Source organism: Eriocheir sinensis, chromosome 61 (genome assembly GCF_024679095.1).
Source record: "Eriocheir sinensis breed Jianghai 21 chromosome 61, ASM2467909v1, whole genome shotgun sequence".
Classification (NCBI taxonomy): Eukaryota; Metazoa; Arthropoda; class Malacostraca; order Decapoda; family Varunidae; genus Eriocheir; species Eriocheir sinensis.
Window position 1 is genome coordinate 6,077,637 of NC_066569.1, and position 22,500 is coordinate 6,100,136.

General features: G+C 46.3%; 2 protein-coding genes across 7 annotated transcripts in view; both read right to left on the reverse strand.

Moving 5' to 3' along the window:
* LOC126986249 (uncharacterized) overlaps positions 1-7,341 on the reverse strand; it is a 22,300-nt gene extending 14,959 nt beyond the window's left edge. The window contains exon 1 of the mRNA XM_050842226.1: positions 2,800-7,341. Coding sequence (XP_050698183.1) covers positions 2,800-6,969 — 4,170 coding nt within the window. The 5' untranslated portion in view covers positions 6,970-7,341. The remainder of the gene's footprint in view (positions 1-2,799) is intronic.
* LOC126986248 (obscurin-like) overlaps positions 1-22,500 on the reverse strand; it is a 269,280-nt gene that overhangs the window by 228,845 nt on the left and 17,935 nt on the right. For all 6 annotated transcript variants that reach the window (XM_050842223.1, XM_050842222.1, XM_050842220.1 and 3 more), the window contains exons 2-3: positions 17,268-17,360; positions 13,765-14,102 (exon numbers count right to left, since the gene is read on the reverse strand). In XM_050842223.1, coding sequence (XP_050698180.1) covers positions 13,765-14,102; positions 17,268-17,313 — 384 coding nt within the window. In that variant the 5' untranslated portion in view covers positions 17,314-17,360. The remainder of the gene's footprint in view (positions 1-13,764; positions 14,103-17,267; positions 17,361-22,500) is intronic.

The window sequence follows — 22,500 nt, forward strand, 5'->3', positions numbered from 1 at the left end:
TTATCATCACTATTAACACGGGTTTGATTTTTTTTTCATTACGGTTTTCTTTTTTTTTCATATTTTTTGTCCTTGAGCTGTTTCCTTTCCTGTAAAAAAATCAAACTCATCTATTTCTGTCTATCTATATATCTATCTATCAATTATCTTATCAATTTTTCTCTTTCTCATTTATCATTTCTCATTTATTATTTCCCTCTATTTCTATTTCCTCTTTACCATTTCAACTTTCTAGTAATTCTATTCTTCTCTTTTTTTTTTTCGCAGGTAAGTGTGTGTGAGAGAGAGGGGGAGAAAATAGAAAGTGAGAGTGAGAGCAAGCAGGCCAGGTGTTAATGAGGTCCGTGCGGCCAGGTAAGAAGCAGCCTCCTGTGTGAGCTGTTTCACCTGTTTGTTTTTTCGTTTCACTTTTCCTTTTTTTAACTGGCGTGTTTTCCAAGATACTCGCTTTTATATATATTTTCTTTTTCGTTTTCTCTCGTTTTCTTGTTGTTTTATTTTCATTGGAGGTGTTAATGGTTTGAAGTTGAGAGATAGAAAGATAGATAGAGAGATAGATAGATAGAGATAGATAGACAGAGATAGATAGACAGAGATAGATAGATAGATAAGTAGATAGATAAATAGATAGTTAATAGATAGATAGATAGATAGAGAGAGAGAGAGAGAGAGAGAGCGTTTAAAAATGTAGTCAGACTTAATTTTATGGCCTTTTTGGAATGGAAACCAAAAGTACACACACACACACACACACACACACACACACACACACACACACACACACATTACAGTAAACTCATGAATAACAAACTAAGCGAATAAATGAATAAGTGAATAGATGAATGAATAGAGAGATGAAGACGGAAATATTCTCTCATTATTATTATTATTATTATTATTATTATTATTATTATTATTATTATTATTATTATTATTATTATTATTATTATTATTATTATTACTGTTATTACAGGAATGATGAAAATGTCGACAACCGAGAAAAAAAAGTGAAAATGACCCCAAATGAAGAAAATAACGGGAAATGACCTTTTTATATATATATATATATATATATATATATATATATATATATATATATATATATATATATATATATATATATATTTTCGTTTATCATTCCCTTTTTCTCTCCTCATTAAAATTCTCAAAGCGTAAACTCAAAAAAATCTCTCCTTCTCACCTAAAAATGATCCCAAATGAAGGAATTGACTTGCACTGATGACCTATTTTGCATATATATATATTCCTTTCTTTTATCCCTTTTTTTCTCCTCATTAAAATTATCAAAGCGTAGACTCAAGCAAATCTCTCCTTCGCACCTTTTTTCATATTTTTTAGTCAGTTCGCTAAAAAAAACATCGAAAAAGCGGAAAAATATGAAAAAAAAGAAAAATGTGCGCTTTGAAAAGGAAAAAAAGGAGGAGGGGGAGGAGGAGGAGAATACGAGGAATTTGAGCAGGAGGAGGATAAAAAAAGAAGAGGAAGAAGAGGATAAAAAATAGAAAGGAAAAAAGAATATAAGAGGAGAAAGAGGAAGAGGAAGGTTATATAGAAAGAAAATGGGGGTTGGCATTATCTTCCTCCCTCTTCCTTTCTTTACCCTTCTCTTCCCTTTCTTTTCTCCTTTCTTTCTTCCCCTTTTATCCTCTTTCCTTCCTCCTTTTGAGTTCTTTCCCTCCTCTTCCTTTCTTCACAATCTTTTCCTTCTGTATTTCTCTCTTTCTCCTCCAGCCCCCTCCTTTCCCTCCCTTTCTTTTCCGCATAGTTAGTGGTGGGTGAGGTGGGGGGGTTGGGGGGTTGAGGGGGGGGTGAAGGGGTTGGCGCCCCCTCCCCTTTGCTCTGCCTTGCTCGGTGGCGCCTTCTCACTCCTCTAAATGCAAAGCTAAAAAATGCTAAGAAAAAACAGTCTATTTAAAGGTCAAAGATGATTAAGAAAGAAAGCAATTAAGTGAATCAAGAAACTGGTACTAAGAAATGTCTATCTTATTTTTGATTGATGGATTGATTGATTTTTTATTAAGAAATTAATCTGGATATCTGGTATTTACTTTATTTTACTTTTTATGGTTATTTTTTTATTTTAAAGTTGAAAAATTGAATATAAAAGTTCTTAAGATTACTGACAGTCTTACTTTACTGTTGAGATGGTGATGGTGGTGGTGATGGTGGTGATAGTGGTGGTGGTGATGATGGTGGTGATGGTGGTAATGGATAGGTGAGTGAGTGTGTGTGTGTGTGTGTGTGTATGTGTGTGTGTGTGTGTGTGTGTGTGTGTGTGTGTGTGTGTGTGTTATCAGGTCAAATACATCTTTAGAAACCACGTGGTCGATGCGGAAATGTGTGTGTGGTGAGGCGTGGTGGTGGTGGTGACAGGAGAGTTATAGGTGGTGGTGATGACGCTGGGGACTGTGGTGGTGATGACAGAAGGGTTGGCGCTGTGGTCATTGGTGGTGTGGATGGTGGTGACGCTGGTGGTGACTTCAGCAGTATAAATAGAGGTGGTGGTGACAGAAAAGGTGGCGCTGTGGTGAGTGGTGTTGATGGAGGTGACAATGATGACGTTAATGGCTGAGGTGAAAGTGATAATGGTGGTGATGATGATGGGTGTGGTGTTTGAGGTGATAATAATGGTAATGAGGATAGAGGTGACGAGGGTGGTGGTGATGATGATGATGGTGATGTGGACGAGGCTGGTGAGGGTGGTAATGGTAATGGTAATGGTAATGGTAATGGTAATGGTGGTGGTGGTGGTGGTGGTGGTGGTGGCGGGGTCAGCACCTCGTAGATCGGCGTCGTCCTGCTGTAGTAGGCGTCGGGCATGTACCAGGTGTTCTCGATCACCTTGGCCGGCGCCAGCTTGCGCCCCGTCAGGCCGCGCTCGAAGAACTTGATGCCCTCCTCGTCGATGAGCAGGTAGGGCACGATGCCGTAGCAGACGGAGCGCGAGAACTCCCGCGGGATGACGGCCTGCATGTTCTCCTTGGTCACCACGATGGCCATGCCCTTCTTGAACTTGTCCAGCTCGCCCCGCGCGGCGCCGGACACGCCCTCGTTGAGCGAGGCCAAGAAGCTCTCGCCGCAGCGGCCGTCCCGCAGGATCTGCTGGAACAGCTCGTCCGGCAGCTCCTCGATGAAGCGGTTCGCCGTCTGTCTGTCCTCCTTCAACTGCTCGAACATCTCCTTCGGGATGTCCTTGGACGAGGCCACGTGCCGCAGGTCGAACCTCTTGGCGGCCTCTTCGTCCTCGTCTTCGTCCTCTTCCTCCTTCACCTTCTTGGGCACCTGCAGCAGCAGGTTGGCGCTGCGCAGTAACTCGCGGATCTTCTTCCGGTCCTTGAGGCCCTCGGGGTTGGTCTGCAGCACCTGCAGCATGCGCTCCACCTCGCTGTCCCGCTCAGCGATCTGGTGCAGCACGATGAGCTGACGCAGCACCGACACCACGTCGGGGTTGTCCCGCAGCGAGTCAGGCTCCGACGGCTGCGAGATGAACTGCTCCAGCAACGCCGCCACCTCCACGTTGCCGGTGACGCATACGACGCCCACGGCCTCCGTCAGCAGCACCTGCGTGCGCGTGTCCGTCAGCAGACTCTCGGGGCTCTCGCCGAGCATCTCCACCATCTCGTCGATCTCCCTGTCGCAGCGGCGCGTCACCACGCGGGTGACGGCCTGCCGCAACGCGCTCCGCGCCTGGTCGTTCCTCTTGATGTCGTCGGTGTCGACCATGTGGTGTACGATGTCCGCGATGAGTCCCTCGTCCTGGCCCAGGAAGGCCCGCACCACCTCGGCAGCGCCGCTGCTCGAGGCCAGCACGCGGGCCATGGCCTCCACCTGCAGCGTGGCGTGGTTCTCGTGCTCCCCTTCCTGGGCCATCAGGGCGCACAGTTTCTCCATCTCCTTGTCGCGCCGCGCCTCGGAGATGCACGAGCCGGCCTTCATCAGCCCGATCAGCAGCTCCACTCGGTCGGTGCCCTCGTCCTTTTCCTCCACCTCCTCCACCACCTCCTCCATGGCGTCCAGCTGCACCCGCCCCTTCTTCTTCTTCCTCTTCTTCTTAAGCTCCTGCTGCTGCAGCTGCGGCTCGGGCGTGGCGCCGTGCACCACCACCGTGTCCACTGCCAGTTTCTTGAGCGTCGCCGAGTCGATGAGACACTCGCCGTTGAGCAGTGTCTGGTGAGGCCGCGCGTCCGTCGGGTGCGTCATCAGCAGCGCCAGCTCCTCCTCGCTCACCTCGAACCCTTGGAACGAGATCTCGAAGTCCTCGTCGATCTCGTCGGCATCGGGCGGCACGTATTTGAGTCCCTCTTCGGTCTCGATGATGTTGCCGGGTATGAACTTGGGTCCCTCTGGGCTCTCGACCACCTGGCCGGGCACGAAGCGCGGCCCGGCGTTTGTCTCGACCAGCTGGCCCGGCACGAACAGCTGGCCTTCGTCTGTGTTCATCATCTGGCCGGGGATGAAGGTGGCGCCGTTCTTGGTCTGGATGATCTGACCCGGCACAAACTTCGGCCCCTCGTCCTCCACGATGACCTGGCCCGGCACGAACTTCTCGCCATGGGCCGTCATCACCATCTGGCCCGGCACGAACTTGGGGCCCTCCGAGCTCTCCACGATCTGGCCGGGGATGAACTCCTCGCCGTGCGTCGTGGTCACCGTCTGGCCCGGCACGAAGCGCTCGCCGGCCCCGTCCTCCGCCACTATCATGCGGCCGGGCACGAAGCGCTGGTCCTCCTCCGTCACCAGCAGGCGGCCAGGGATCACCTTGGCCTCGGGGGACACGTCCTCGGGCAGCTTCCCGCACAGGTAGAATTGCACGGCGTCGGCGGTCTCCACCATGTCACCGTAGAGCTGGTCGCCGGGCTGCACGTTGGCCGTGTTGGTGGGGTTGACGATGAAGCCCACGACGGTGCGCTGCGCCACGGCCAGCGGCTGCAGCTCGCTGTTCGGGATGACCAGCCACTCGCTGACGCGCTTCTCTTCCGTGAACGGCCTGTGCTCGAACTTGATGCGGCCGGCCTCGTCCTCCACCAGATCACCCTTGATGAACTTCTTGCCCTCTGGCGTGTTGAAGGTGCGGCCCGGGACGAAGGACGGGCCCTCGATGGTGTCCACGATCTGGCCTGGCGTGAAGGCCAGCTGCCCGTCCTCGGTGGCGAAGGTCTGGCCCGCCACGAACTTGGCCCCCTCGGCCGTGGGCATGGTCAGGCCCGGCACGAACAGCTCCTCGCCGTACGCGTTGGTGGTGACCTCGCCGGGGCAGAACTTTGGCCCGTCCTCAGTGGTGACGGTCTGGCCGGCCACGAAGGCCATCCTCCCGTCCCCCAAATCCATCATCTGTCCCGCCACGAACTTTGGTCCACCCGGGCCGCTGACCACCTGGCCGGCCACGAACTCCACGGCCTCGCCCTCCTGGGCTCGGACGCACTGGCCTGGCACGAGGCTCACCTCGCCGTCCATGTTGATGATGGTCTGGCCCGGCACGAACCGCTTGCCGCGCGGCGTGGTCACCGTCTGGCCCGCCACGAAGCTCTCCTTGTCCCCGAGCTGCAGGATCTGGCCCGCCACGAACTTCTTCTTTTCGTTCACCTCCACCAGCACCCCGGACACCGCCGGGACCTCGCCGGGCACGTACTCGGCCTTGGGCACGAACTCGGCGCCCTCGTCCCCGCGTACCAGGAAGCCCAGCTCGGCGGCCTCAATGGCGGCGGCGATGTGGCAGATGTCATGGAAGGTGGGCACGATGTCAGGGTCCCTGGCGGCGGCGGCGCGCAGGGCGTCGCTCACCTCCTCGGTGTGGCTGAGCTGCGATTCCAGCAGGTTGCAGACGGCGCGCGCCACGTCCTGCGGCATGGGCAGGGCGGGCCGCACCGTCTCCACGGACACCACCACCTGCAGGTTGGCCACGTCGGCGCCGCTCACCACCTCCTCGCGCGCCACGCTCGTCTCCGTCACCTCCACGGGCTCCACCCACTCCTCGTGCGGGAAGCTGTCCCAGTCGAAGCCGGCGTCCTCGGCTTCCTGCGCCTCCTTCCAGTCGAAGCCCGAGGACACGACGGCCATGGTGTGGGACTTGGTCTGGGCCTGCGTCACGTCGAACAGCATCCTCTCGTACTGCAGCTCCTCGTCGCGGGGCTTGCGGGTGTCCACGGCGGGAAGCAGGATGGCCTTGTTCTCCTGCTGTTCCTTCGCCATGGCCTCCATCCGGGCCAGCTTCTCGGCGCGCTGCTTCGCGTTAAACTTGACGCGCGGCTTGTGTGGCCGCACGGTGTCGCGCCGCTCCTCGGCCTCCGCCTTGGCCTCCAGCTCCTCGAAGCGGCTTTTGCGGGCCATCGTGTTGGTCTTGCGCTTCCGCCGCTCCTCCAGGATCTGCTGCTGCTTCTTGAGCACCTTCTTGCTCTGGCCCTCGCCGCACGCCACGTCCAGCACCTCGCCCTCCTCGGCGGCCAGCGTAGTCAGGTCCAGCTTCACGATGCGGCCCTGGTGCAGCTTCACGTTGATGCACTTGGCGTCCTTGCTTATGGACACTGTCTCGAAGTGGCCCGTCTTGATGGCCTCCTCCATCTCGGCCGTCACCAGCAGGCTCGTCTTGTGCTCCCCCACGTGGTACACGAACTCCCGCGTCGCCTCGGGCTTCCCCTTGAGCCGCGTCCGCATCTTCTGCAGGACCTCCTCCAGGTAGGGGAAGGCCTTCTCGTTGTCCTTGGTCTTGACGAGCACCGCACGCGCGAAGGAGAAGTCCTCGTGGCGGGTGATGCGGCAGCCCTCGAGGCCATCGTAAGGCACGGGCTTGCCGAAGGCGATGACGGGGCTGTAGGCGTGCAGGTCCGTGGCCTTGCCGGTGATCCTGCACAGCTTCTTGGCCTCGGCGGGGGAAATGGGCGGCAGCAGCGGGAAGTAGCAGGGCTTGGGCAGGTTCCGGGCGCACCCGGTAATCCTGCAGAAGGTGGTCATGGCGGCGGCGGGTCAGGGGTCACTGGCCGCCGAGCCCCGCACACAGCACAGCACAGCACAGCACGCACGGCACGGCACGGCACGGCACGGCACGGCACGGTTATCACACGCCCTGCCACGCCCTGAGGTCACTCTCCCCGCGCCCTTACGCCCGCAGGGGAGTCGAACCGCCCTTCCCCGGCAGCCAGACCGTCATGGCGGGCACAACACGGCGACGCAGTAACACTCGGCACCTCCACCGCCTCCTCCACAGCACGCCTGCACGCACGCACACTCACACACGCCTCCGTCACCCTCACACACGCTGCCCAACGCCTCTCACGCACATTTTCTGCTGCTGAGCTCACGGCACCAACTGGGCAGACCACCACGCCGGCACCGCGCCCCCTCGACCTCCTCCCCTCCCCCCTGCCCCCTCCCGGCACAGACTGGCACTTGGCACTCGCTACAGCCTCCTCCTGCCCGCCTCCTCCTCCTCCTCCTCTCCCTTTCAGTGCACCGGCTACTGCCACCACAAGTCTCTGTTCCGTCCACCACCACCACCATCATCATCATCATCATCATCGTCATCAACACCAACACCAACACGATGATCAGTTATAGTATTAAAACCAAGAAACATGATATATTACTACTACTACTACTACTACTACTACTACTACTACTACTACTACTACTACTACTACTACTACTACAGTTATTAATTTCAGGTGAACAGGTAACACCATTAATTAAGGAATCTTGTCACCTGAAATCACTATGAAAGAAGGAGCGATAAAGTCTCAAAACTGATTAATATTTCGATAACATTTTTTGCCTTATATTTTTTTTATGTGTGTGTGTTTATGTACCTGTCTGCTCCTCTGTCTGTCTGTCTGTCTGTCTGTCTGTCTACCTGTGTGTGTCTGTCTGTCTCTATCTGTCTGTCTGTGTGTGTGTGTGTGTGTGTGTGTGTGTGTGTGTGTGTGTGTGTGTGTGTGTGTGTGTGTGTGTGTGTTTCAAGGTCTCCGCTGATTATTCTCTTTACTGTTTTAGTCCATCGTAAGTTAGTTAATTTAATCCACCTGAATCGAAAGAAAATAAAATCAAGGAAAATAAAAGAAAAAATAAAGAGGTTTTAAGATCAAGGCAACGTGTCGGTTCTAATTTAACTTATTTTTTGCTTTCTTTTATTTTTACCTTCCCTTTCTCCTTTATTTACCGGCTTTTAAACTCCCCTTTCACTTTCTTCCCTTTCCTTCTAACTAATCACTTTCCCTTTCACTTCATTCCTTCCCCTCCCTCCTTCCTTCCCTTCCACTTTCCTTTTCTTTCTCCTCCTTCTCCTCCTGTTTTTCAATTTTCACTTTCCCTTTCTCTCCTTCCGTCCCCTCTTCCTTCCCCTCAACTTTCCTTTTCCTCCTGTTTTTCAATTTTCACTTTTCCTTTTCTCCTTCCGTTCTCTCTTTCTTCCCCTACACTCTCCCTTTTCTTTCTCCTCCTTCATCTCTTCTTTTCCAATAATTTTCCCTTTCCCTTTCTCTCCTTCCGTCCCCTCTTCCTTCCCCTCAACTTTCCTTTTTCCTCCTCCTTCTCCTCCTGTTTTTCAATTTTCACTTTCCCTTTCTCTCCTTCCGTCCCCTCTTCCTTCCCCTCAACTTTCCTTTTTCCTCCTCCTTCTCCTCCTGTTTTTCAATTTTTACTTTCCCTTTCTCTCCTTTCGTCCCCTCTTTCTTCCCCTCCACTTCCCTTTTCTTCCTCCTCCTCCTCTTCCTCCTCTTCTTTCATCTTTTCCATCCCTCTCTTCCTTTTCTTTCATCTCCCTTCCATCTCTTTTCCTGATAATCTCCCTTGCTCCCTTCCTCCTTTCTCTTGTCCCTTCTCGTATCTCCCTTGCTTCCTTCTTTCCTTTTCTTGTCCCTTTTCCTCCCTTCCTTTGTTCCCTTATTCCTCCCTTTCCTCCCTTCCATCTCTTTCCTCACTGTTCTCTCTCCTCTTCCTTCCTTCCTCTCTTCCTTCCCTTGTCCCTTTTCCTCCCTTCCTTTGTTCCCTTCCTCCTCCCTTTGTTCCTTTACTCCTCTCTTTCTTCCCCTTTCTCTCTCCCTCCTGCTTAGCCTTCCCTTCTTCCCTTCTCTCTTCCAATCTTCCCTTCCTTTGTCTCTTCCTCCCCCCTCCCCCTTCCTCTTTCCTTTCCTCTCTCCCTCCCTCCTCTTTCCCTTCTCTGCTTTACCTCCCCCTCCCCTTCATCCCTTCCCCCCTCCCCCTTCCTCTTTCCTTTCCTCTCTCCCTCCCTCCTCCTTCCCTTCTTTAGTTTGCCTACCCCGTCCCTTCATCCCTTCCCCTCTTCCCCTTTCTTACTCTCCCCTCATTCCTCGCCCCCCCTTTTCCCTCCACTCCCCCCATCTCGCCCTCTAACCCCCCCTCCCCTTTCTCTACTCCCCTCCTCTTCCCCTTCCTCCCCTTCTCTCCCCTTCCTCACTTCCCCATTCCTTCTCTTCCCCCTCCCTATCTCCCCCCTCTCCTCGTCCCCCCCTTCCCCCCTTGAGAGTGGTCAGCGGGGAAACCCATGCACACACACACACACACACACACACACACACACACACACACACACACACACACACACACACACACACACGCACGCACAAACACGGACTTAAGTTACAAAGAAATTTAAAACCGTATTAATAAAAAGAGAAAATTTAAATATATACTTCATCTCCTTTCTCCTCTTCCTCCTTCTCCTCCTCTTCCTCCTCCTCCTCCTCCTCTTCCTCCTCTTCCTCCTTAGACTCGTTTTCTATTATTATATTCGTGACTGAAATTCGATCCGGATACTCTGGGGAAAGAAAACGGGGATTGGGTGTCACTTTTTGTTTTTTTAAGGGAAACTTGTGGAAAAAGAATTTAGTATCGAAATTCTTTTTGTTGTTGTTTTGCTGTTGTTTTCTTCCTTGTTTGTTGTTTTCGTTGTTTTTTGTTTGATTGTGTATTTTAAATTGCTTTTTTTTTTCTTCTTATTTATTTATTGACATTTGGTTTTCTTTTGATGTTTCTCTAAGTCCTCTTGTCTCGTATCTTCCTTCCTCCTCCTCTCTTCTTCTTCTTCTTCTTCTTCTTCTTCTTCTTCTTCCTCCTCCTCCTCCTCCTCCTCCTGGGTATCGTTCTTGGCGTGTACACAAGTATTTCATCCTCCTCTCTTCTTCTTCCTCTTCTTCTTTATCTTCTTCTTCTTTACTTCTTCTTTTTCTTCTCCTCCTAATCCTCCTTCTCTTCTTCTTTTACTTCTTCCTTGTCATCATTATCCTTTTCCTATTTTCTTTTGTGTCTTGGTTTCCTAGTCATTGTCCTTCTCCTCCTCCTCCTCCTCCTCCTCCTCCTCCTCCTCCTCCTCCTCCTCCTCCTCCTCCTGATGCAGTCTTTCAGTTTTTGTTATATTCACATTTTGCCTTAACCAGCTCCGTTGTAGTAGTAATAGTAGTAGTAGTAGTAGTAGTAGTAGTAGTAGTAGTAGTAGTAGTAGTAGTGAAGTTAGTAGTGGTGTTACTTTTCGTTTGCTCTTTTGTAGTAATTAGAAGAACAAAGAAGAGGTAGAACGTTGACCTTGAAGAGGAAATACAGTGAAGTGACAGAAAAATGCGATAAATAAAATGACTGCCAAGAGAGAGAGAGAGAGAGAGAGAGAGAGAGAGAGAGAGGACACGGAGGATTCAAGTTACCTTTCATCTCTCTCGGTCATTCACTTGCATCGGAAAGAGAAAAAAAAAAAGAAAATTAATTGCAGTGGTAGTAGCTGTAGTAGTTGTAGTGGTAGTCGTTGTTGTTGTTGTTGTTGTTGTTGTTGTTGTTGTTGTTGTCGAATTATTCCTCTTACCTCCATCCTTTTTTTTTTTTTTCTTTCCTTCATTTTTCACTCCACATTCCTCTCTCCATTTCCTCCTCCTCCTCCTCCTCCTCCTCCTCCTCCTCCTCCTTTCCTTCTGCTCTTCCTCATTCGCCAATCCTCCTCCTCCTCCGCTTCCCTCTTCTATCTTATCTATTCTCTCTCTCTCTCTCTCTCTCTCTCTCTCTCTCTCTCTCTCTCTCTCTCTCTCTCTCTCTCTCTCTCTCTCTCTCAAACGTGTCTACAGATTAGTTTGTTTTTATTTGATTTATATTATTAAGGAAGCAAATAAGAGTTGGCAGAGAGAGAGAGAGAGAAGGTAACAGCCAGACAGAGAAACAGGCAAGAGATACGGAGAGAGAGAGGTGGGAGAAGAGGTAACAGCCAGACAGAGAAACAGGCAGAGATACGGAAGAGAGAGAGAGAGAGAGAGAGAGAGAGAGAGAGAGAGAGAGAGAGATCTCTTCTCTCTCTCTCTCTCTCTCTCTCTCTCTCTCTCTCTCTCTCTCTCTCTCTCTCACGGTCAGTCCCCCCTTGAGAAAGAAAACGGGATTCGCGCGCATTTTCTTTCCCAACCCGTTTTCTTTGATGCTCCGTTTTCTTTCACGCGTTCACGGTAACTTGGCGGAAACTAAAATACACGTTAGAGAGAATTCTATGACCTGTCTCGGGGGAGGAGGGGGAGAGGGGAGAGGGAGGAGGAGGGGGGGCAAGGAGGGAGGGGGGACGGTTCATTTAGGCTTGGTAGGTATTTTATTATTTTTTTTCTTTACTTATTTTTATTCCATTTCGTTTCCTTCTTATCATCATATTTTTTCTGGTTTCTTTTCGTTTCCTTCATTCATTTCCCTCATCTTTCCTTCCTTCCCTTTTCGTTTCTCCTTTTTTTCCTTCTTTTCCTCTCTATCGTGATCTGCTTTCCTTTCCTCTTTATTTTTTCCTTCTTTTATTCTTCCTTTTCCTTCTATTTACATTTTTTTTACCTTTTTTTCACAATCTGCTTTTTTTTCTCAATTTTAATATATTTCGTTTCTTTCCCTTCCTTACTTTTCTTTCCTTTCCTTCTTCCTTCCTTCATTCGCTCATTCATCATGTTTTCTTTCCCTTTATTTCTTATCCCTATCTATTTTTTCTTCCCTCATTCTCTTTGCATTTTCTGTGTCTCGTTATATTCTTTCCCTAATTCTTTCCTTTTCCTTCTTCTTTTATTTCGTTCCTTTCCCTTCTTGTCTTTCCTTTCCTTCTTCTTTCATTCCTTCCTTCATTCGCCATATTTTCTTTTCCTTTATTTCTTATCCCTATCTATTTTTTGTCTCGTTACATTCTTTCCTTATTTCTTTCCTTTTCCTTCTTCCTTCATATTCGTGTACCGTATTTTCTTTTTATTTCGTATTGCTTTTCCTTCTTTCTTATCCCGATCTGCCTTTCTTCCTTCATTTCATTCTCTCCCCAAATTCATACTTAACATTTCATCTATGTCTAATTTCGGTTATCTCCTCCTTTATCATATTCTTCCCCTATTCCGTTTTACTTGTTCTCTCGATTTTCTTTCTTTCTCCTTTCGTCTTTCTTTCATCATAGTTTACAACCTTATTCCCATATTCTTTGCGTTTTCTTCCCCTCCTCCTTCCTTTTATCATTCGTGTTTCCTTTTGTTTTCCCCCGTTTTTCTTTAGTTTTTTTTCTTTATTGTTATTCTCTATTTCTTCCTTTTCCCCTTTTCCATTATTTGTTTTATTACTCTGATTTTCCTTTGTTTCTTTCAACTTTTTTTTTCTATTCTTAAGTCTTTTTTTTTACTCCTTCTTTCCTTCCATCCTTCCTTCCATTCTTCTTTTTTTTATTATTCTTCCTTACTTCTTCTTTTATTCTTTATTCTTCATTATTATCATTCTTCCATGTTCCTTCCCTTATTGCTTTGGTCCTTCTTTGTCACACTTTTCAATCTTTCCTTTTCCATATTCTTAACAAATTCCTTATCACGACTTCTCTATTCCTTTCTTTTATTCTTTTAGTCCTTCTTTATCACACTTTTCAATCTTTCCTTTTCCATATTCTTAACAAACTCTTTATTACGACTCTTCTCTATTCCTTTCTTTTATTCCTTTGGTCCTTCTTTATCACTCTCTTCAATTTGTTCTTCAATATTCATAACAAATTCACTAATAATAAAAAAGTACCTCATTTAAACCCACAGGTAATCACACTAATTAGGCCTCGATCTGTACGGGGCGAACTCACTTACCTGTTAACTAGTGTCCAGGTGTGATGGCTCAGGTGAAGAAGAGTAATTAGTAACACAGGTAACACAACACGGTGATTAGGTCAGAACACACCTGTACCTCACCTGCCCCTCAGACCAGCCAGGTGAGAGGTTGACCAATTAACACCTGAGATCTTGTTCACCTTTATGATTTTTTTTTCTCGTCCTCCTTTTTTTTTGTATAATTTGTTTGTGATTTTTTTTGTTTGTTTGTTTAATCTTGTTTTTTCGGGGGTTATTTTTTTTGTTGGCGGTTACTTATTCTTTTTGTTTTGTTTTGTTTTGTGTGCTTTTGTGTTTTTTTCGTCTATGTTTTTCTATTTTTAATCTTCATTGTTGTATTTATCTGTTTTTCTTTTCTTATTTTCTGCCTTTTTTCCTTTATCTGTTATCATTGTCTTTTATTCTTTACATTCTTTCTTTCTTTTTTCTTTTACTTCTTCTGTTTGGTCTGGGGTGAGGGGCAAATGAGGATGCTGGAAAATAACACACACACACACACACGTACACACACCACACACACACACACACACACACACCTTGTCACTCCCCTTGTATACCCCCTCACCCACAACCTTTCCCCCACATAACCCACTTCCCCCACTCCTCCCTCCAACCCCTACACACATATACCACACCAAACAACAACAACAACAACAGTAACACTCACTTTCCCAGCAGCAGTAGCATCCGCAGCAGCAGCAGGAGTCGCAGTAGGAGTAGGCAGAGCAGGTTCTTTAGCCCCTTCCTCTTCTAGCGTGGCAGCAGGGGCAGGGCCGGCGCTGTCAGGCGCTATCCCTCCTGCTGCTCGATCGGCCTCCGCTTGCTTCTCTGCCAGTTGCTCCGGCGTCAGGTCCTCGTAGATAGCAATGGTGCCAGTGGCCGTCTTTATGCGGTGTTTGATGTCCGAGGTCCTCCGCCAGGTGATGGAGCTCTTGGCCTTGGTCTCGATGAGCGGGTCCGGGTTGAGTCTCCCGGCCAGCGTGGACCCGAGCTTGGCCAGGAACCCTAGAGGAAGGAGAGAGAGTCGAGGGTTAGGTTGGGTCGTGGGGAAGAGGAGAAGAGAGGGCAGATGGCAGAAGTAAAGAAGAGACGCAAATTAGAGAGACTTAGCAAGAAGAAGAAAACAAGTGAGGATAAACGAGGAAAGAGAGAAAAGAAAATGAGAAGAGATGAAAGAAACGAGAAGAATGACAGCAACAGAGAATTAGAAGATTAGAAGAACGAGAATAACAAGGACACAAATGAACAAAGCAAGAACAAGAGAAGGAGGAAAAAAAAGGGAAAGAAATTGGAAGGAATATGAAAGAAGAAAAAAAGAAGATTGACAATAAGGTTCCTTCTCTTCTCTTTCTTCCCGTTTCTCTCTAGACAGGAGGACATAGAAGCGTTGTTGGCTAGGTTTGAGTTCGGGAGGAAAGAATGGAGGAAGGAAGGCTGGCGGGCAAGATAAAAGCCTTCGGTTGGACGGGAAAAGGACAGGAGCTGCAAAGAAGGAAGGAAGGAAGGAAGGAAGCAGGGGGAAGAAGCGAAGGGAGAGAGGGAGGGAAGAAGGAAAAAAAAAGCAGAGAAAGAAGAAAAGAAAGTGAAGGGAAGGAGAAAAGAAAAAGGAAGATGAATGAAAAAGTTGGAAAGTTTCGTTTAGTCGGTGCAACATCTGTGGCCATATGCCGAAGAGAGACGGAAGACAGAATGAAAGAAAGAAAAGGGGAATAGAAGGGTTGCTTGTAGTTGAGTTTTGGAGGAGAGGAAAAGTATATAAACTGCAAAGAATGAAGGAAGAATACAGGGTCGTTGTTTAGACTGAGTTCGATAGGAGAGTAGGAGAGGTAAAGAGCTGCAAAAGAAAGAAGGATGGAAGGAAGGCAGGAAGGATAGAAGGGTCGTTGGTTAGGTTGAGGTCTGTAAAATTAAAGGACAGTTGGTAAGTAGCTGTAAAGAAGAGTGAAGGAAGGAAGGTAGGTAGGAAGGAGGGATAGAAGTGTTGTTGGTTAGTACGAGAGTCAGTGAAGATATAAGGAAGAGAAAGAATATTGAAAGGTAGATGTTATGGTTTTAAGAGAGGAAATGACTGCTGGAAATGGTTGTTGTTTGTGGTTGGTGATTGGTCATTGTGGGTCTCAACTAATCTACGGAAACACGAAGGGAGAAAATGGAGCAGAAACAAAGGGTAAAAAAAGAGAGAAAATGATAGGAAAAAAGTGCACGAAAGGGAGAAATGAAGAGAGCTGGAATGAAAGGAACGAATGGGGAAGAAAGAAAACAGAAAAGACAAATAGAATGAAAGGAAAAAAGTGGAAGAAACGAAGAAACAGAGATAGAATGATAGAAATAGATGTGGAAGAACCGAAAAGTGGAGGAAAGAAAAAAAACAGATTGAAGGAGAGAAAAGAAGCGGAAGAAAGAGATGGAATGAGAGGAAAAAATCGGAAGAGAAAATAAGGAGAGAAAGCAAATTGAATGACGGGAAAGAAATGGAAGAAACGAGGAAGGGGAAACAGAAAGAATGCGGAAGAAACGAATGAGGAAGGAAAGATAGACAGAATGAGAAGAGGGAAGGTGGAAGAAACGAACAAGGGAAGAGAGAATGGATGACAGGAAAGAAGTATTGAAGAAACGAAGGAGAAAAGAAAGAAGGATGGAGTAACGTAGTGATTAGGTTCAAAGTTACACCACAACAGAATCGTTACCAGGAAGAACTGCAAGAATTAAGAAAGATTAGGAGATGGAGAGGTTATATACTGTGTCTGACCAAGAAGAATAGGAGGAAGATGACAAAGAAGAAAAAGAAGAGACGGTAGTTAGAGAGACTTAGCAAGAAGAAGAAAACAAATAACCGCAAAAACAAACGAGGATAAACGAGGAGAGAGAGAAAATAAAATAAGGAGAGATGAAAGAAACTAGAAAAATGACAACACCAGAGAATTAGAAGATTAGAAGAACGAGAATAACAAGGACACAAATGAACAAAGCAGGAACAAGAGAAGGAGGAAAAAAAGGGAAGGAAAATGGGAGGAATATAAAAGAAGAAAAAAAGAAGATTGACAATAAGGTTCCTTCTCCTCTCTTTCTTCCCGTTTCTCTCTACCTCCTCCTTCTCCTCCTTCTCCCTGTCTCCTCTCTATTCGTTTTCCACCTCATCTTCCCCCCCTTCCCTCTCTTCTTCTTCATCTCAATCCCAACCTCTCTTTTCATCGTCTTCCTCTCCGTCTCTCTCCCCTCTTCTTTTCCTTGCTTTCCCTCCTTTCTTCCTTTTTCCAGTCCCTCTTCTTCTTGTCCTTTCCTCACTCCCTTTCCTTCTTTCCCCTCTTCTCTCTCCTCTTCCCTTCTTTTACCTCTCCTCTTCTCTTCTATCTCTCCCAAATCCAATCTTCTCCCCTCTCTCCTCTCCCTCTCTTCCCGTTTCTCTCCACCTCCTCCTCCTCCTCCTTCCCCTCTTCCATTTCCATCCCTTCTCCCCTCTCTTCTCTCCCTCTCTTCCCGTTTCTCTCCACCTCCTCCTCCTTCCCCTTTTCCATCTCCATCCCTTTCTCTCTCCTTTCATCTCCTCTCTGTCTCCCCTCGCGCCGGGATCACAGAAAACGCGGCTCAGAGTTCGGTAACAGGGCAGACTTAGGAAAACTTGAGCGCCCTCTTACGGTGACTTACGCAGCTTAGGGGATGGGTCAGGGCTAATGCGGATCGAGTCTTAAAGAAGCAATGAGCGTGGTCTTAGTGAAGTTTTTAGCCCTTCTTTGTCTCTAGTTGTCAAGGAGTTTAGCCAGAGAGAGAGAGAGAGAGAGAGAGAGGGGGTGGGGGGTGCGATTGGGGGAAGGACTGCATATGTGTGTGTGTGTGTGTGTGTGTGTGTGTGTGTGTGTGTGTGTGTGTGTGTGTGTGTGTGTTTTCAGACCCGTCGCTTCCTCGTTTTCTTTTCCTTTAGATTCGCACTACATTTCCCGTTTTCTTTTTTTCCTGTTTTCCTTCGGTTTTATCACCAACTCAAAGAAAAAGTTTACCAGAAGATTAAAACAGGTGAGAAAAATAAGACCCAGGTAACAATAATAATGAAAATAATGGATATATATTAATTAGCCAACATATATCAACACTCCACTGACACATACCCCCCCCCCCCGTCTCTCTCTCTCTCTCTCTCTCTCTCTCTCTCTCTCTCTCTCTCTCTCTGCTTACCTTCATTCTTCATCACATCTTTGGTGGACACGAACTTATGAGCCATAGCGCCGGTGGTGACCTGGGCTCTCCTGGGGCTGGCTCATAAAGGCCCTGGGGGGAGAGAGGTTAATTACAGGTGTGCTCATTAACGACATGTGTGGTAATTAGCAGGTGCGATCATTAACAGGTGTTGTAATTAGCAGGTATGGCAATTAACAGGTGATCAACAGGCGTGCAAATTAACTGCAGGTGCTAATTGAACAGGTGTGGTCATATGGGCGCTAATTTACAGGTTTACTAATCAACAGGTGATCAACAGGTGAGCTCATAAAGGTGCTAATTAACAGGTGTGCTCATGAAGGTGCTAATTGAAAAGGTGTGGTCATAAGGTGCTAATTTACAGGTGTGCTCATAAAGGTCTTAATAAACAGGTGTGCTAATTTACTACAGGTGTGCTAATTGACAACAGGTGGTAATTGAGGGGCAACGGAATTAGGAAACGTTGCTATGTTGATAAATAGGTTGATTAAAGCTTGATTACAGGTATTAGCTTGCGGACAGGTAGGAGGTTGATATCACATGTTTATTACAGGTGGGGTCGTTAATAAAAAATGAGGTGATTAAAGTTTAGGGTAATTAAAGGAGGTCATTTGAGTAGAGGATTTTTTTGCTGGGGGGAGGGAATTGTTTTATATTGTTTGTTTGTTTGTTTATTTGTTAGAGAGTTTAGGAGTGTTTGCATGTGTTATTTTTTTGCTTTTTTTTTTTTTTTGGTGGGGGGGGGTCATGGTAATTTAAGGTGTGTGTGTGTGTGTGTGTGTGTGTTTGTGTGTGTGTGTGTGTGTGTGTGTGTGTGTGTGTGTGTGTGTGTGTGTGTGTGTGTGTTTTACAGCTACGGAGACAGTTCAAGTGTGTGTGTGTGTGTGTGTGTTTCTTGGTAATTTTAGTAGTAGCAGTGAAAATAGTAGTGGTAGTAGTAGTCGTAGTAGTAGTAGTAGTAATTGTAGTAGTAGTAGTAATAGCAGTAGTAGTGACAGAAGTAGTAGCTGTGTTTGGAATGAAGCCAGACTAATCCCCTCCCTTTCCCCTCAACCTCCCTTCCCTCTTCCTCTTACCCTTTCTTCCCCTTCCCCTTCTCTCCCCTCATTTCACCTTCCGTAACCATGCACCCCATTTCACCTTTCCCTCACATCCCAGCCCTTCACCCTCCCCTTTCTTTACTTCCCCTCACTTTCCCCTCATCTTCCCCTCATTACCCTTCCGTATACCTTATCCTCTTCTTCTCTTTCCCCTCATCTCCTCATACCTACTCTTTCCCCTCTCTCTCTCTCTCTCTCTCTCTCTCTCTCTCTCTCTCTCTCTCTCTCTCTCTCTCTCTCTCTCTCTCTCTCTCTCTCTCTCTCTCTCTTTATCTTCAGGCTCTTTCTTCTTCTCTTCCTTTCCCTTCACCTCCTCTCATCTTCCCCTCACATGTTCCATTCTCATACCCTCACTTTCTTTCATTTTCCCCTCATCCTTTTCTCTCATTTTCCTCATTCCTCCCTTACCTGTTTTATTTACAACCCTTCCCTTTCCCCTCACTTTCTCTTCCCCTCTTTCCCTTCTTTTACCCTCACTTTCCCTCCCCTTCCCCTTAGCTTCCCCTCACTTTCCACCCCCTTTTCCCTCACTTCACTCACTTTCACCTCACTTTCCCCGCACTTTTTCCTTACTTTCCCCACACTTTCCTTCCTTTCCCCTCACTTTCCTCCCTTTCCCTTCACTTCCTCTAACTTTCCCTTCATTTTCCTCAACCTATATCACTTTCATCTCCTCACACTCTCCCCTTCCTCTCACTTTCCCTTCACTATCCCCTCACTTTCCCCTTCCCCCTTACTTCCCCTCATTTCCCCTCTCCATTCCTCTCTCTCCCCTCAATTTCCTCTCTCTCTCTTTTTATCTACAATCCTTTCTCTAATCTCCCCTGACGACCACACACACACACACACACACACACATCACATCACCCACAGATAAAGCCCTATGCTCTCTCTCTCTCTCTCTCTCTCTCTCTCTCTCTCTCTCTCTCTCTCTCTCTCTCTCTCTCTCTCTCTCTCTCTCTCTCTCTCTCTCTCTCATTTTTTCTCACTTTGTCTTAGGAAATTAAATACTCCTGACATGTTTTCTCATATATTTCTCTTTCCTTTTTTCCTCTCTTTCTTTTCTCTCTTTCTCTCTCTCTCTCTCTTTCTCTCCGACAGCCGCATACCAACAATACCAATATGCAACCTCGTGCCAGAAGGTCTTAAAGGAAAGGAATTTGTGGCACATGAGTTTTGGGGTTTTAGTAGGTCAAAGGGGTTAGGGTTTAATTAGACTCCTTGGGCTGCTTTTTAATTTGGTGGTGCTGGTGTCCGTGATGTATGACTTGATAAATAAAGAGGAGGAGATCATGGAGGGAAGTGATTTGAGGTTCTGATTGAAGTTGTTTTTTGAGGAAGTTAGAAAAAGAAAAAAATATAAAAATGAGGAAAGGAAAATTCGGCAAGGAGAGAAAAGAATCAGTATTTTTTTTCTGATGTAAAAATGTGGAAGATGCAAAAAAAATGGAAAATGAAAGAGTAAAAAAAGCTGTGGAAGGAAAAAAAAATAGAAAAAAATATAGAAGGAAGAATATAAAATAGAAAAATAAAAGTAAAAAAAAAGATGTAGAAGAAAAAATGAAAAAAAATAAAAGAAATAAGAAAATAAAATAGAAAATAAAAAGAGTAAAAAAAAGATGTGGAGGAGAAAACTTGAAAGAAATATAAAAGGAAGAATATAAAATAGAAAAAGAAAGAGTAAAAAAAAAGATGTAGAGGAGAAACATGAAAAAAAATTAAAAAATAAAATAGAAAATAGATAGAGTAAAAAAAAGATGTGGAGGAGAAAACTTGCAAAAAAATATAAAATGGAAATTATAAAACAGAAAAAGAAAGAGTAAAAAAAAGATGTGGAGGAAAAACATGAAAAAAATAAAAGAAATAACAACATAAAACAGAAAAAAGAAAGTAAAAAAAAAAAAAGTAGAGGAGAAAACACGAAAAAAAATAAAATAAAATTAATAAGAATATAACATAAAAAAAAGGAAAAAAATGTGAAGGAGAAAACTTGTAAAAAAATGAATAAACGAAGGGAGGAGCTCGGGAAGGGAGAGGGAGATGGGAAGGGGGGGCGGGTTGGAGGAGAAGGAGGAGAAGGAGGAGGAGGAGGAGGTGGAGGGATGGTATTAAGAGGAAGGATAAGTGGGAGAGAAGCGAGTAAAAAAAAAAAAAAAAAAAGATCTGAATGGAAAATGAGACGAGGAAAAAATATGAATGGTGGAATTATCAACAAACAGACCAACCCACCTTTAATCACTCTCACCTTTAATATCACGACACGGGCACCCGATTAATTACACCTTTTTTTTTTTACAACATAGGAGACGGCTCAAGGGCAACAGTAAGAGTAGAAAAAAAAAGCCCGCTACTCACTTGTTCTGCGCTAACTACCACTAATTAAGATAGTCCAGGTAAAACAAATCATAGAAGTACCTCATCAACCCGCTAATTTTATATCACGACACACACTTCGTTAATTACACCCCTACTGCGCTAATTACCTGGACTGAAATTACCTTAACACCCCACTAATTAACAGATCCCAGGTAGAACAATTCCGGGAACCAATCATGTAATTACCTCATCAATCGAGTAATTTAATCTCACGACACAAACTTGGTTAATTACACTCCTACTCCGCTAATTACCTGGACTGTAATTACCTTAACACCCCACTAATTAACAGAGCCCAGGTAGAACAAATCCGGGAACCAACCATATAATTACCTCATCAACCCACTAATTTAAAAAAAACAGGTGGAGTAATTAAGTCAAGGTTAGCAGAATTACCTTTATGTCCTTACCTTTTCTGTGATTTACCTCGAAATAGAACTAATTAAACTCTTCTCGCACTAATTACCTGAACTACCTAATTGCTCTGACATTAATTACAGGTAAGGGAGAATTTGATACCTGGAATCATCAAGGGTTAGCAAAATGGTAGTGAAATCTGTTGTCGCTGTAGCAAACTTTGTAGATAATTTTGATTTCGTAGCTTCTCTCATCTCCTATCACTTCTCTCCCCCCCCCCTCCCGCCCCACCCCTCGACACATCCTCTCACTTCCCTTCTTTTCCCCTCCCTTCCCCCCTCTTCCTCTCTCTCTCTAAACACAGTGACCTGCTTCTCTAATTTCTCCTCTCTCCTTTTCTTCTCTCTCTTCCCCTCTACCATATATCGAGGAGACTTGATCGGGGTTTATAAATGGATGAAGGGCTTTAATAACGGTGATATCAGTAAGAACCTAATCGTAAGAGAACCGGGTAGGACACGAAGTAATGGGTTTAAGTTGGATAAAATCAGATTCAACAAGGACATGGCAGGAAATGGTTTAATATGAGTGGTGGATGAGTGGAATAGGCCTGGCAGTCATGTTGTGGGTGCCAATACGATAGACACATTCAAGAAGAGGTTGGATAAGTTCATGGATGGTGAGGTTAGGTGGGGTTAGGTTCACAGGAGCTGCCTTGTATAGACCTACCAGCCTCTTGCAGACTCCTTACGTTCTTATGTTCTTATTAACCTAAAGATATTGTTCGCTTATTTCTCCCTCTCTCTCTCTCCCCTCTCACCTGTCCTTTCCCTCTTCTCCCCTCTTCATCTCTTTCCCTCTTCTCCATTTTCCCTTTCTCTTCAACTAATAACCTAAAGACATCATACTCTTGTTCCTCCTCTTTCTCCCCTCTTCCCTCTCTCTTCTCTCTCTCTCTCTCTCTCTCTCTCTCTCTCTCTCTCTCTCTCTCTCTCTCTCTCTCTCTCTCTCTCTCTCTCTCTCTCTCTCTCTCTCTCTCTCTCTCTCTCTCTCTCTCTCTCTCTCTCTCTCTCTCTCTCTCTCTCTCTCTCTCTCTCTCTCTCTCTCTCTCTCTCTCTCTCTCTCTCTCTCTCTCTCTCTCTCTCTCTCACCATTTCCCCTTTATCTCCCCTTACCTTCCCCTCACCCTCTCCTCCTTCCCCTCTTCCCCTCTCTTCCCCTTCTCCTCCTCCCTTCTCTTATCTCTCCCTTCGCTTAACCTACAGCAAGACATCACATACTCTCCTTCTCTCTTCTCTCTCCCTCTCCCCTCTTCTCTCCTTTCCTCCCTTCCTTCTCTCCACTCCCTCCTCTCTTGTTATCAGCGTTTCTCTCACTTC